This window comes from Corythoichthys intestinalis, chromosome 1 (assembly GCF_030265065.1).
Source record: "Corythoichthys intestinalis isolate RoL2023-P3 chromosome 1, ASM3026506v1, whole genome shotgun sequence".
Classification (NCBI taxonomy): domain Eukaryota; kingdom Metazoa; phylum Chordata; class Actinopteri; order Syngnathiformes; family Syngnathidae; genus Corythoichthys; species Corythoichthys intestinalis.
This window is the reverse complement of record NC_080395.1, coordinates 31,081,352-31,096,904: the sequence shown is the minus strand read 5'-3', so window position 1 is coordinate 31,096,904 and position 15,553 is coordinate 31,081,352. Positions and strand designations below refer to the sequence as shown.

Genomic DNA, 15,553 nt, shown 5'->3' with positions numbered 1-15,553 from the left:
ACATTGTGACTCTTTGATCATTATAAGCCATTTATTAACAATATAACAATATATTAAATATCATCTCACAAAAAGGCACAGTCTTCAAATACATATTTAACAAAAACAAAAATACTATACGATTCAGTGCAATGGCAGAGAGCTGGATCAGGTTTATTCATATATCGACAGTAAGATGAGCTAATGAGCTTTCAAGCAAATCACCAGATGGGGTTAAAATGTGTATATGTTTAATACTTTAAGTAGCACTGTTTTAGCATGGTAGCGCAAGAAAAGCCTGACGGCCCGCCAGGCTATTGAAGACCAAATGTGAAGTAAGGTTGGCCAACCATGTTTTTGAATAATATTAATGGCTAACCAATTATAAGCATATTTTCGTTATTTTTTTAACGCAACCCTTACAGATTCTTTGTTTAACCCATAGCAACGCCCTTGACAACGAACATGCTTTTCTCCGACAATCTTCGGAAATGATGTCACACAGAGAACTGCGAGGGAAGTCATCCATAGAACAGTATTGTTGCATTGCTTCTCGGTAAGATGCCACGGCGGTGTGTGGCGATGTAATGTTCTCAATCTAAAGAAAAGTTGTATGAGTGGCCAAAGGATAGCAGGGCACGTAAATGGACATCTTTCGTTCGCTCGAAGCGAATGAATTTTACGCCATCATCGAATAGTAGAGATGTCCCGATCCGATCGGGTCCGATCACGTCATTTTTAAAGTATCGGAATCGGCAAAAAAATATCGGCCATGCCTTTTTTTAATATATATATATATATATATATATTTTTTTTTTTTATTAAATCGTTTTCTAATTGTATTTAACGTTACAAACATAATATGTTACATTCATCCAGAGTCTTTAGTTTAGGCTTAAGGTAGGGTTATCAAATTTATCCCAATAACGGCGGTAATTAATTTTTTTATAAATGTATCACGTTAAAATATTTAACACAATTAATGCATGCGCTGCACGGCCCACTCATGCATTGTCGTGCTCAATCTGTAATGGTGCCGTTTTATCTATATAGGGAGATAAAAGGCAGCATGAAATTAGTAGAGTGAATTTTGGCAGCCTTTGGAGCCTTTTTTAATTTGCTAAAGCCTTACAATCCCTCTCCCTACGATTAGAAATATCAAGGGATGCAATGTGGGGAAGCAAGGTAGCAACTGATCTTTTTCTTAGCACCTTCTGTTATTTCCCAACGCAGAGAAGATATGTCAATTGGTAGCACGACGCACAGTCATGGTTCCACTTCCCATCATGCATTTGGTCATGGCCACAGTATCATTTACTGAAAGCTCAATACAAAGTCACAAGTCTTTCTATCCGTGGATTCCTCTCACAGAAAGAATGTTAATAATGTAAATGCCATCTTGAGGATTTGAGGATAAATACATTACTTATGTATTGTATGTTGAATGTATATATTCGTCCGAGTTTTATTCATTTTTTTCTTAATGCATTGCCAAAATGTCTATGATTGGGAAAAATTATCGGGAATGTTTGGAATTGAATCGGGAGCAAAAAAAAAAAGCAATCGGATCAGGAAAGATCGGGATCGGCAGATACTCAAACTAAAACGATCGGGATCGGGAGCAAAAAAACATGATCAGAACAACACTATCGAGTAGTGTTCTCTGCTACAAACACTTCGAAGATGCCTGCTTCCTCAACTGGTCTGCTTATGATCAAGGATTTGCAAAAAAGTGTGATTTTTGGATAGATGACTGATGACTTTGTCAAAACAGAGCTGCCAACTGTTGTGGAATGAACAGTAGAAGGTAGCAAGGTTAGCCGAAAGGTAACTCGAGGCAAAACCCCGATCGTGTTGTGGAATGAACAGTAGAAGCTAGCAACGTTAGCCGAAAGCTAACTCGTGGCAATCCCCGATCATAGTTGTATTGAGTTCATTTTGCCAACACTTATAAATTTGTCAAAACTTTTTCTTTTATCCCAGGCAATAGTGGGTGGTTTATTTACCTGACATGTTTCGGCGAACACTTCCGCCTTCGTCAGAGGGTCCGAAGGCGGAAGTGTTCACCGAAACATGTCAGGTAAATAAAAGCTAACATCGCTAGCTTCTACTGTTCAAGATCGGGAATTTGTCAAAACTTTTCTTTTATCCCAGGCAATTGTGGGTGGTTAATTTACCTGACATGCTTCAAATCATAAAAATAATAACAGCCTATATTTTACCAATCTTGTAATCTCGATGGGTCTTGTCTCCATTCCATGTCAGGTAGTCTGGGCGCACTGTTTGCATCCTAATTAGCGTCTGGCTAATACATGTACGGTCCAACATAAAATTCCAACCTCCTCCTCTTCCTCCAACTCTTCAAAAACTTGGATCTCGTCACTTGCGCTCGATCTATCGCTTATATCGCTGTCTGAATAATTGTTTTAAGGGCTTTGTATGGCGGCCGTATGGAGTGCTGCCATCGCTGCTCTCGGTGTGACGTATCACTTCCGGGTTCGTGCCCTTTCAGGCTCGAACTTCGGAAACGCAATTATTTTGTCAAATATACAACATATACGTTATTTTTTCATGCTTTATTTGTTGGACAATGTTTAAATACTTTAATTGTGACCCTATTTGGCATTTTATGAAATTACTTCACATTTGGTCTCTAAAGCACTGGGGTAAACCCTTTTATAGGCAATCAATTGTATAGACAGTATCACCATTGCATCTAGACTTGTACGGGTCAACAGTTTTTGTGACTTGTCAAGTTTCGCCATACACCAAAAAGGGAACCACAAGTTAAAATTCTTATTCCTCCACACTGACGTAAAGTGTGCTAGACTTCTCGATCTTTGGAGTAGTTCCATGAAACTAGGTCACATGACTTAAAAAAAAAAAAAAAAAAAAAAAAAAAAAAAAAAAAAACAACTTAGGGACTGTTTTAAAATATGAGAGCATAATGCATAATATAGTATGTCTTCTTTAAGATGACACCATGCATAGTTATTCAAAAGCATGACAGTTGTTTTTATTTAATAATTTGAAGCTGCAGGGGTATGAAAGCCCACATTAAAGCACAATGTAATTCCTTGTGTCTCTCCCCTTAACTTCAACCCATCAACCGGGGATTCTAACGCAGAATTAACAGTACTGACTTACTTTTTCGGCACCTAGGGGAGGAAATATGACGCTCAAGCGTGATCATCTTTTGAGCGAGCAAATGTGTTTTGACTCACAGGTCTTGTATTTTTTAACGAAACAAGAGTGTGTTAAAAAGCCAGCTGGGTTTATTTGTGTCCAAACAGGAAACACTACTGAGGGAGGTGTCAACAACACTCGCGGACAAGAGGTTGTTTGGAGGATAATTGGCAATCAACCTATGCCGCCCTTCGGATATGAGAATGTGTTTGCCATTTTGGTATGCTGCGAGCTGGTCAGGTGATTATAGTTTTAGATGATTTTTTTATTAGATTACGATGAATGAGGTAGCAAGGCATGGCAGTAAAGTTGCAGCTGGGCAGTTTAACAGTTAACTGAGACTGGCAATAAAGCTTTGGAAGGTTGATGGGAATATGTAGAGCAGTGTGATAATTAGTTAATGGAGGTTTGTAACTAGGGGCGATGTTTATTGAAATGCTTCAACTGAGATGCCTAAAAATGAGTCGTTAGAGAAGTTGATACATTTGCTTTACACCAAAGTGCAAATCACATAACCATTAATAGTGATGAAGTAGGATTCTTGAGTTTTTTTCAAGGTTCTGTACTAATGTATCTAACAGTGAAAATTATTTGACCCAAAAGTAATTTGCCATTAGTAAGACTAGGGAAAACAACATCCAGCATCAATCATCTGCTCAAAACATTAGTCTCATTCAAGGTTACTGCTACATGCTCTGCATAAAGCATGCCTTCATTGGTCGCCCTTGAATATCAGACTTGCAGTAGCAATAGCTACATTAATACTAGTCTCGCAGTACTGTACATTTCAATAATCCACATTTTGGCTCAACAGTAGAAATGCATTCTCTAGTCTAGATCAAGAGTGTCAAACAGCTCAGGCCCACCACATAATTTTGTGTGGCTCGTGAAAGGAAATCATGTGCATCAACTTCATGCGTATTGCTTGAATCCAAAATCGCAGATTGTCAGACTTAAAAGTTATTAAATACAGTATTACAAGCATTATTTTTGTTACAAGTCTCCTTTTTTTGCTACTGATTTCAGAATTCGGCAGAAGTGGGTAGAGTAGCCAAAAATTTTACTCAAGTAAGAGTAGTGTTACTTCAAAATAATATTACTCAAGTAAAAGTAGTCATCCAAAAAATGTACGCAATTACGAGTAAAAAAGTATCCAGTGAATACTCAAGTAATGAGTAACATTGTGAGTGACTGCTTATTTTCATTTTTTTTTTAAACAATGTTATTTTTTTTTCTCTACATAAACTTATCTATATGAAGTGTTGTTACAATTATACTGTACAATAACAAATTACATAATCACATTAAGCTAAAAAAAAAAAAAAAAATCATTGAATTCCAGCGAGACAAAAAAAAAAAAAAAAAAAAAAAAAAAAAAAAAAGCATTTTTCATCCAAAGAGCATTAGTGCCCTCTAGTGGGAAAATACTTCCTGGTTTGAATAGTGCATAGTTCCTTCATAGTTACTATTATGAAATTAAAAGGATCATATCTCCAGTTTTCCTTGGTCAATCGGTGTCAAATAAAAACTGTGAGAGAGGTTTAAATCTGTTTTCGAGTCATGTTGAGGGCAGCCCTGTATGTCAAATACTTCATTTTTTACAGTGCTTTAAAGACACCACGTTATTGAACAGGCTGGCGTGATCATAGAACGGCAAGCTTGTGTCTGATTGGTGTAATGTAGTCATATGATTATTGTTGGGACCTCTCATTGGTGAAATTAGTAGTGCTACTCTTAGCATCGCTGGCAAAAAAAATAATAAATCCAATATGTAGAATAAAAAGGAAAAATGTACTGACTCTTGTGTAGCCTAAAGTAGCGGAGTAAGAGTAGCGTTTTTTCTTCACAAATCTACTCAAGTAAAAGTAAAAAGTATGACTCCGTAAAACTACTCTTAGAAGTACATTTTTCTCAAAAAGTTACTGAAGTAAATGTAACGGAGTACATATAATGCGTTACTACCCACCTCCGGAACTAGGTAATACCCAGGGGTGAAAGTGGCTAGAATTTCTTGCTGGAACTCCCCGACATGAAGGTTGCCACGAAGCCAGAAATTTTGTTTATTTATTCATTTTCTTTTTTTGAGGGGGGGCGGGGTGGGTGGGTGGGGGTCGAACCTCCTAAAACTATTGAAATGCAAAGAAAACTGTTTTGGTACAGTCATTTCAATAACACATACAAAAACTGATTTTCATTCAAAATTGTATTAGCAATAACCTCAACCTCCATCTCCTAATTTTTATTTTCCCTCATTTCCTCACATACTAAATGCCAAATCTCAATTTTAAGTACTTAAGAACATAGGATCTATATTAAAATTGCAGTTAATGTAAACATTTACTTTTGCTTTCTTTCTTTTTTTTTAATAATAAAGATATAAGTAACATACATTCAGAAAAATAAGTACAAGACTTATATTATGCAGAGTGAAATGGAATATATTTTGAAGATCGCGCAAACATTGAATTTTGAAATCATAAGGAAATGAATAAGTAGCCAAACATAAATGAACAAATATAAGTCCAAAGTGCACATTGACAGCTAGGATGTTCTGAACCTCCCCATCAGAGCAAATAAAACTAAATACGATAAATAAACCTCCTCAACTCTTTCCTTGCTCTTAAAGATTTGATCCATTTTCTATTGCATTGCCCTTTTTTTGTCGCATCAATTCAACATTTTTATTTTTATTTTTTTTTTGGTGTTTCAGAAAACATGCACGTTTGAACCAATCAGAGCTAACTATCTCTGCTGATCATATGTCAGTATGTCAGCCAATTGAACAGAAAAATTAGTCCAGGCGTTTTGCTTTGCTGCGTGCATTTGCACATTGATGTGACTCATCATCGTCAGACTCAGATAACTGCAACAGCTGGGGAAACCGCCGTGCCGTCCGTGGAATAAAATAAATAATAAATATCGGTGGAAACAGATTACGCGACACAAGCACTTTATTATGCTTGTTGTTAACACTTGTGTATGTAAATCTGATGGTGGTAGACTGTCTTCTTCTTGGAGATGAAATGCATGCTTGGCAGCTTAGCATTTTTTTTTATTTATTTTTTTTTAACATAGCGTTTTGACAGTAGCCGTCATATTATTGGAATCAAAGCACCGTGTACCGGAACAGCATTCCGGCCCTGAATCTTATAGCGGAACTGTGTTCCGGACCGTTCTGGCCCACTTTCACCCCCGGTAATACCTATCGTTCCAATGTTCGTGTGTATGTAGTATGAGGTAATCATACAATGACTGTATCTGTGTTCGCAGTCAAAGATGGCCTGCTGAGAGAAGCCATAATCTTGATTCTTTTCAGTTTTTTTTTTTTTTTTTTTTTGGATTGGTTCTTGTTTACTGGTAGTTTTTATACAATGGCATCGACCATTCTATATTAGCTTTGAGATAGCTAATTAAAGCTTGAAAAATTCAATGCATATCGTATTTTAGAGCACAAACTAAACAAACAAAACCATATGTAAGTTAACATTCATATGTTAAAAAAATAATGATAGGAGATATATATCTTACTTTGCCTGTTAGGATTTTTTGATAACATCCCAAGCCTTAGACCGTATAGAGTCGATTATATACAACTAATCAAGGCAGTGACAGGTAATTAGAAGCTGAAGATGTTTTGCTTGAGCCTAGAAGATTGTATTTCCTCTCTGAATTGGCAGTCTGATTTTGTTTTTATCCTATGACCAAAAAATAGCAATGAGGAAATACTTTGCAAATGTTGTTTAAACCCTCACCATCAAAAGCTTAAAGGTGTTTTTGATGTTACTTGTTGATTAAGTTGTCCAATTGAAAAAAGAGATATACCTTCAGGGCTCTCTGAATTATATTTCATATAATGATGATAAAGTAAAAAACTCAGACACTCTTATCCAATAAAAAATAAAGATCTGTATGGAAGATGTCAATCAAGTGCTGTCTGTACTCACACTGTCTCCAGAGGAGGTCAGTCAGTAGAAGTTGCGTAGGTGGGCTATGACTGCAGGGCTTGTGATGCCTAACATTGAAAAAGCGGTCCAGGATGAATGATGTTAATAGGTTAACTTGACATTGGCCAACTAAAAAGGTGTCCCAAAAAACCCTTAGCAGCATGCTGATTAACCGAATCCGACAGCAGGATTACGTCACTTCTTGGTCTGTGTGGCAATGTCAAGGCACATCAAATCTTTTGTTTTCATGCAAGGTGAATAGAAGTTGTGATAAGTTTCTTTATAGCACTAAACAGGTCTTCCTAATCCAGAAAGAGTGTTGTTTTTCCAGCCAAATATGGGTAATGTGTCCTCATTATTGCCGTCATATAATGAATGATGGTGCCGCACCCGAGGCAACTGTTTCTTAATGGGTGATCGCTCGGCAGCTGATTTTGACACGATTCAAGATAAGTAACTGGCCAAGCAAAGTGTAGAAAAACTTTCACTCGCGAAAAGAATAAAATTACGAGGTTTCCTGGGATGCTTAATTAACCTTACTATTATGACTTCTTGACCATTTATTTTAAGGCCTCTTCAAGACTGAGGTTAAAGATTTAATATTTATTCCCCTATGTTTCCATTTATTAATAAAACGTGTTTTTCGCAGGTCTTCCTTGCAAGTTATGCAAAATATACTGAAATATTAGACAATCTAAAATGTCCTTTGAGAAATTTAAGGAAAGTCAAATTAAAGATCTTCTGTCAAAGTTAGCCAGCATTTAGGTGTATCATGAAATTTCACCTTGAAACCAAATAACCCTAACTTTTTGTGAGTGGTGTAAAAATCCCCGTAAACTTAAAGGTTTCACAATAATGGCAGTTTGAACTTGGATTCTAGAATATGTAGTTCAGTGAGAGATGACAAAATTCATTTTGACACTCTGATCATGTTCAAACGTAGAGATTCAACTAATATGAAAAGGGTCCGTTCTTTATGCTTGTATTCCATAAGACTAACAACTGGTCAAACAGCTGTAACAGCTCTTTTGATGTGTGCAAATCTTTGCCAGCAGTGAGACTATAGTTGCATCAAAACTGTGAATTTCAGGACGAATGTGGAGCAGCTGTCAAATCCCCCTAGATGACAAACATTGCTCTTTCAGTTGGCCGGTTACGCTCGTTGGTAAACAAATGTCTCCAGCAGCTACCACAGACTGTTTAAATGTTCAGCACACCACCTTTACATGCGTAGTCTGCTGCGTTATTGTATTATCACTACTTGATTGATTCAAGTACGGAGCCATAAACATCATGATTTTGCATAAGAAAGAAACGTCAGCACAGGTCATTAACGTTGAATTAGTTAATATCTCATAATGGAATTTTTGCTGTGTATCCGACATCACCATTTGTCTTGTGCTGGAATGATTTGGGAAATTTTTTAATCAATCATTCGGTGACCTTTTCATTTCATTCATTGTATGAATGAAAGTTTAAATTTCAGTATGATACAGAATTGTGCAAATAAAAATAACATATTTCTTGTTGTCCTTTCAGGGGGATATCCTTTCCTGGAGTTTAACACGATTACTATTTGCTTCACCGCCTTGGTTCTGGTTCAAAGTGGTTTCCTCTCCACAAGAACAAGCTGATAGTCCTCACCGTGCCAGTGGTCTCTTCTCAATGTACTCCTTCTCTTGTTAACGCTACAGAGTCTTCAGCGTTGCCATCCATGGTTTCTACCCTTATCAAGATTATATCAGCTTACATTGAAAAGATTTGCAAAGGAATGTTTACAAAGAAATTGGCAAACCAAATCAAGAAGAAAGAGAGAAGTAAAAATAAAGAGCCAACAAAATTGACCACTGACCTGCAAGCACACAATCCAACTCTTTCTAATACAGTGAAGACTACTGTTAAAAAGATCTCCAAATGCTCCTCAGCACGTAACGTTTCGCTGGAAGACGACGACGGCAAGAACGACTGCTCATCCCTATCGCCCACTTTCAGTTATCGTGTGGCCATTGCAAATGGACTCCCTAGAACCGCCCCTTTTTTGAATAACAACAATGAGAGCATATTTCCCGAAGTTATTTCAATCGACAGTAGCTACTCCGACACACTGAGTGACGCAAAGCCTGTCCGTAGACTGGATGAGCATAAATCGCACACTATGCCAGTAAGAAGGAACCGGAAGAGCCTTATCAGTTTGGCTCCTTCTGATGGGAGCTCTGAGGGTGAACGAGTGGAACGATCCAGTCTGCACACTCTCCGGCTAGGCGCTCTTCGCAAGTTAAGGAAATGGAAAAAGAGTCAGGAATGCGTCTCTTCAGATTCCGAGGTGAGCAACTGGAGGAAAACCCTCGGCATCCGGAGCAAGTCCTTGGACCGGGCAGGACGGCAGCAAAAAAGCTCTACTCTGGAGCCTGGCTCTTCATCAACGGGATGTATCAGTCAGACGCAGGATGTCATGGAAATGATCTTCAAAGAACTTCAAGGGATCAGCCAGATAGAGACAGAACTGTCCGAACTACGTGGCCACGTCAACGCCCTAAAGAGCTCGATTGACGAGATTTCCAGCAGTGTGGAAGTAGTTCAGAGCGAGATCGAGCAACTCCGCTCGGGATTTGTCCAGTCGAGAAGAGAAACACGTGACATCCATGACTACATAAAACAAATTAGCCACCAGGCTAATAATTCAACACTGCGTTTCCTCAATGTTCCTGAAGAAAGATCAGAGAAAACAGAACACCTTATATATAAATTACTAAAAGACAAAATGGGTCTTACTGATGCCCATAAAACTATTAAAATAGAGCTCGCTCACCGGTTAGGGCAACAACGAGAATGTTCCAATGCAAAGCCTCGCCCAATCATAGTTATATTCGCAACACCTCAAGATAGGGATTTAGTCTTGAAAAAATGCTATAAACTTAAAGGAACTGGAATTACAGTTTCCACCGACAGCTTAACTAGAGAAGGGAAAGAGCGAAAAGACAAAGCGATGTCCTCCTCACAAACCTATGAAAGTATGGATATTAAGGTATCAGGGAAAGATAAAGTAGTAGAGAGTGATGACTGGGACTCCATGGACAGTGACAAGGAATTAGATGAACTGAGCAGAAACAAATATGCAATGGTAATTTCAAAGCCTACTCACAAGAGTAAATCAGAGAAAAGACGATCCCACGACCACAGTCGGTCAGGAGAAGAAGCGAGCTACTCAGGTGCAGTTCACTATGCCGATGATTCCTACTATGACTCCGACAAACATGGGAAGGCTTACTACTCTGATGTGACATCCGGTTGGCTCTCTCAGAGTGACTATTCCACACCGAAACTTAGTCGCTCGGAATCAGACTGCTCAAAACTTTGCCAGTCATACTCAGAGGACTTTTCAGAGAGTCAATATTTTACACGGACAAATGGCTGTTCCCTGTTATCCTCTTCAGATCAAGAACTGTGGCAGAGGAAACAAGAGGACATGGCATACTCTTGGTACGGTAGCCCCAGTCACCAACACAGCCACGGAAATCAACCTTATGAACACAATGAGATTGAGACAACAGAGACTGTTGACAGTGGAGTGAGTAATGGACTCGTCTGCATGTCTGGAGACAGAAGTCACTACAGTGGATCCCAACTTTCATTGCAAGCAGACCTGTCACCTTGGAAAGACTGGCATCATATAGAGCAAGGAGCTGATTCAGGCTTGGAAGCATCCATAGAGGTTAGTAGTCCATTTGACCCATCCACCATCCCAGGTTTCCCAGAGAATATAACTAAATGCCAAGAAGTTGATTTACAATTTGAAGGAGAGGAGGAGTTTATGATGCTTAACAGAGAGTCCTCCCTGCCACCAATAACCACCCACATAATTAACCCCGTAGAACGTGAGTCCACTAAAGCACATGTACGCCAGTCTAAAGGGGGTTCTAAGGGGGTAACAAAAGAAAGTGCAAAAGTTCCATCTAAAGAAGTGTCAAAAGCTACAGCTAAAACTTCAAGTAAACAAACTAAAATTATACCAAAAGATGTAACCCCCAGATTACAGGAAAAGGAAATTACACATGTATCTGCAAAGATTTTACCTAAAGTGACATCAAATGCCACACCGAAAGAGCCAGTGAAAGAGAAGAAATTAGCAGTGAAAGAGACCCCTCAAGCCCTCCCCAAAGACATCCCAAAACCAACAACAAGATATGCCAGTAAGCCTGCCAATGAAGATGTACCTAAAGTAGCGCCTAAGGTCATAAGCAGTGAGATAGGTAAAGTCAGCAAAGCAAGCCCAAAAGTTTCCCAGGCACTGACGCCGAAACAAAGCCCAAGAGAGTCACCAAAAGAGAGCCCTAAAATAACTCCAATTGTGAGCCCAGCTTCAACTCCCAAAGAATCCCCAAAAGAGTCCCCTAAAGTATCCCCTAAACAATCCCCTTTGATCAGTTCGAAAGCACCTATACAAGGTGCACAGAAAGTTGGTGGTAAAGAGGTTTCCAAAGAAGTTGCAAAGGTACTTCCAAAAGAGATACCAAACGTTTTGAATAAGGAGAGCAACAACAATAATAAATTACCATCGAATAAAGATTCAAGCATTCCGGTCAAAGAGGCACCAGTTCCTAAAGAGACCCCAAAGGTGCCTGTCAAAGAATCCCCTAAAGCATCCCCAAGTCAATCACCTCAAATAGTCTCTCCAGATGCCCCGAAAGTAGTTGCTAAAGATACTCCAAAGGTTGCATCGAAAGCAGTTCCAAAGGAAACATTTCCTGAAATTGATGTCAATCACAGCTTTCAACAAACACAAGGTAAATCCACAACTATGTATCGCAGTCAGAGTGAGATTCGAACAGAGAAGGTCGAGGAGGTGCCAAAGTCATGGAGCAGCAGGCTCAGTATAGACCTAAGTGAAAAGTCTTTTGGTTTTGGCTTCGGTTCTACTCTGCAAAGGGCAAAATCAGCTCTGGAAGTTGTGTGGAAGTCAGGGCCACAGAATGCTCCCGCACCTCCTGAGGAGCCCGCAAACTCTTCTTCAACATTTATGGGGCGTTTCCGCACACTCTCGACCTCTAACTCGCCCTCTGCTGCAGAACCAGCTGCTCAGAAGGAACCTGTTTACTACCAACCGGAGGAGGAGGAAATCAAAGGTGCTGAGGAGGAACCTGTTGAACAATCAGAGGATGGTGAGACCCACTATGTTGAGGTGATGGAACAGGTTCTGGCAAATTTGGAGAACAGGACTAATGTTAATGAAACTGAAGAACTTGTGCAGGAATGCGAGCCTTCTCAGGATAACGATGATTTTGAGGACATCAATGCCTCTCAGGACAATAATGTCCCTCAAGATTTCGAAACCTCTGAAGACTTTAGTGCCACAAGAGACAGTGACGCGAACCATGAAGCACATGTCCTAGAGTATGACTGCGGCTTGGACGAGCAGTATGACGAGGAGTACAGTGAAGACTATGAAACCAATGTGACTGAGGACACAGCCGAGTATGATGCAATGGTCGAGTATTTGGATGTCGAGGAACCCGACGAGACAGAGGAAAATGACCTAACAGAGGAGATGGAAGAGGGCGATGAGGATATAGAAGCGATTGAGGAGATGGTCGAGGAGACTGTTGAGGTGCCTGAAAAAGTGGAGTTACCTGAGGAGGAAGAAAACAAAGATATCACAGAGGAGAAACCTGCTGAGGCACCGCCAAAGAAGCGTATGCGACCGACGTTTAAAGAGGCTGCTCTGAGGGCCTACCGGAAACAGATGGCTGAATTGGAGCAACAGATCCTGGCAGGAGGTAGGGCTCCTTCACATTTACTACAAAAATGTTGCTATACCTACTCCTGACAACATGCAGTGAAGACAAAACTCTCCCTACACATTGTATTATCGTACAACATTTTTTTTTGTTCGTAAATGAAATGTGAAGGTATGAGGAAATGTGATTTTTTGTTATTAGGTCCTTACTTGGCATGATGGAATGAGCACACATATAGCATCCCAGGACCTGCCATATTATATCAACTGAATAGCTATCAATAATTAAGTATATCATCAAAACACAACTGACAGTTGATCCTAAGACAGTTATTTTGACAAGACTGACTCTTTGACAAATTGACTCACACCTAAGTGTTGTGTGTGGTGGTCTCCAGACAGGACTTTTAAAGAAAAACACACAACATGTTATTTATTTGCCTTTTTATATACCTTGTTGGCACAGAGAGTTTGAACTGTTTTCTGCTTTTAGTTGATGTTGTCATATCATGTTTTTCCCTTGACTGTCAGGAATGATCACTGTCATGATCATTGCTACTTTCCACTGCACTAAACTGTACCACACATACAGACAACAAAATGCAAGAGGGAATGTGATCCAATTGAGGTTATACAAAATGTGTACCTCTGGTTTGTGCAGATTTTGAATACTTCCAATTTTCACACCTTTTACAGATCCCAATACACAACTGTTGCACATTAGCTGAAGCCGATACTGTACCAATATCATGCCATTTGAAAAACAGTTTTTATACGCAACTGGCACTGTGTCCCGTACCCAAATCTAAATGTTAGCAAAGTCGTATTTTTCATCTGTGCTTTTATGGCATTTGTAACAAAAAAAAAATGTAAAAGAGTAGGTATGACATCGGAACATTTGTTGTTAATACTCGTCATTACTGACGCCAGCATTTTAATGTCGTACCGGAGACCACTCTGATACAAGTAATGGTACAACACTATTAACATTCAATCAAGTGAAAAAAATTAACCACTGTTAAAATATTTGACTACTAACACAGGCGTACCATAAAAATGCACCATCTCACAATTGTGACTGTAACTTCCGATCCATATTGATTCATATTTTCTATCTTGCTCAGTCTTCTTCATTTAACACCCATTTTGTGTCACCCAAAAAAAAAATATTACGGCTGTCAAAATTATCACGTTAACGGGCAGTAATTAATTTTTTAAATTAATCACGTTAAAATATTTGATGCATTTAACGCACATGCCCCGCTCAAACAGATTAAAATGACAGCACAGTGTCATGTCCACTTGTTACTTGTGTTTTTTGGTGTTTTGTCGCTCTCTGCTGGCGCTTGGGTGCAACTGATTTTATGGGTTTCAGCATCATGAGCATTGTGTAATTATTGACATCAGCAATGGCGAGCTACTAGTTTATTTTTTGATTAAACATTTTACAAATTTTATTAAAACGAAAACATTAAGGGGGGTTTTAATATAAAATTTCTAAAACTTGTACTAACATTTATCTTTTAAGAACTGCAAGTCTTTCTATCCATGGATCGCTATAACAGAATGTTAATAATGTTAATGCCATCTTGTTGATTTATTGTTGTAATAAACAAATAGTCGTTATGTTGAATCTATATATCCGTCTTGTGTCTTATCTTTCTATTCCAACAATAATTTACAGAAAAATATGGCATATTTTATAGATGGTTTGAATTGCGATAAATTACGATTCATTTTTAAGCTGTGATGAACTCGATAAAAAATTTTAATCGTTTGACAGCTCTACTTAATATAAATCCCTTGATTCTCACTACACTGAGGGGTTTATGCATTACCCACCGAATGCATGACTGCAGGTTTTAAACTTCAAATTTTCTTTGCAACTAAATTAGCACGTAATTTAGCAATAGGCAATGCACATTTTAATTTGTGTGAATCTGGGTGAAATTGTCACAGTAGGAATAGAATTCCACTGTAAACCAAATGCTCCTGTAGAAATATATCCATGCGGTCTTTAAATATTATGGACCTACTTAGAGTCGGTAGAAAGTGTCCAAACAAAAGAAACATCTAACCACAGATGGTAAAAAGAGTGCCATAATTGGAAGCACACACATGCATATTCTACCCCTCATTAGCTTAACGCCTCCATTCCACGTAGCCGATGTGTGCTCGTCATGAGTATGCTCTGATGCGTGCTGGCTGGTCTGTGTGCGAGCTGTGAAGGGAGTCTCAGCAATGCTGCCACTCCTGCCAGCTTTCCCTTCTTCAACTGGCTATAGCAGTGTCTGTATTCAGATGCTAATTCACGCTCCCAAGGGCATTCTGTAACCAGGTCAGCTTTGCTTAGAATATTTATAGAGGTCTACTGCTAGTGAAGTTTGAAGGAGGTACACCAATTTTATGCTTAGTGCATCATTTCTTAGGAAAGTGTAGCTATGAAAAATGCTGTTACAGGGAGAGAAGAGCCTCTGGTATTGTGTAGGTGATACCCCCAGATTTAAATTATACTGATTCAGTAGAGCTGTTTTCATCAGGGAATCTCCGCAAACTTTTAGAGAATTTGGGCATTCTAATTGGGTCTTTATAAACTTTACTAAATGTCAGGCTCAGTTTACATCTAAACATACAAAAGCGCACAGAGGATTCTCAGTTTATGACAGTTTACGCCAAGGTTACAATGGACAAGAAATGAACTAGTGTCCAC

At 38.8% G+C, this 15,553-nt stretch overlaps 1 protein-coding gene across 3 annotated transcripts in view; it reads left to right on the top strand.

Annotated features, from left to right (window-relative positions):
• The window catches only part of LOC130919528 (protein unc-13 homolog C), a 291,333-nt gene that overhangs the window by 12,060 nt on the left and 263,720 nt on the right, over positions 1 to 15,553 (top strand). For all 3 annotated transcript variants that reach the window (XM_057842330.1, XM_057842337.1, XM_057842322.1), the window contains exon 2: positions 8,649 to 12,883. In XM_057842330.1, coding sequence (XP_057698313.1) covers positions 8,824 to 12,883 — 4,060 coding nt within the window. In that variant the 5' untranslated portion in view covers positions 8,649 to 8,823. The remainder of the gene's footprint in view (positions 1 to 8,648; positions 12,884 to 15,553) is intronic.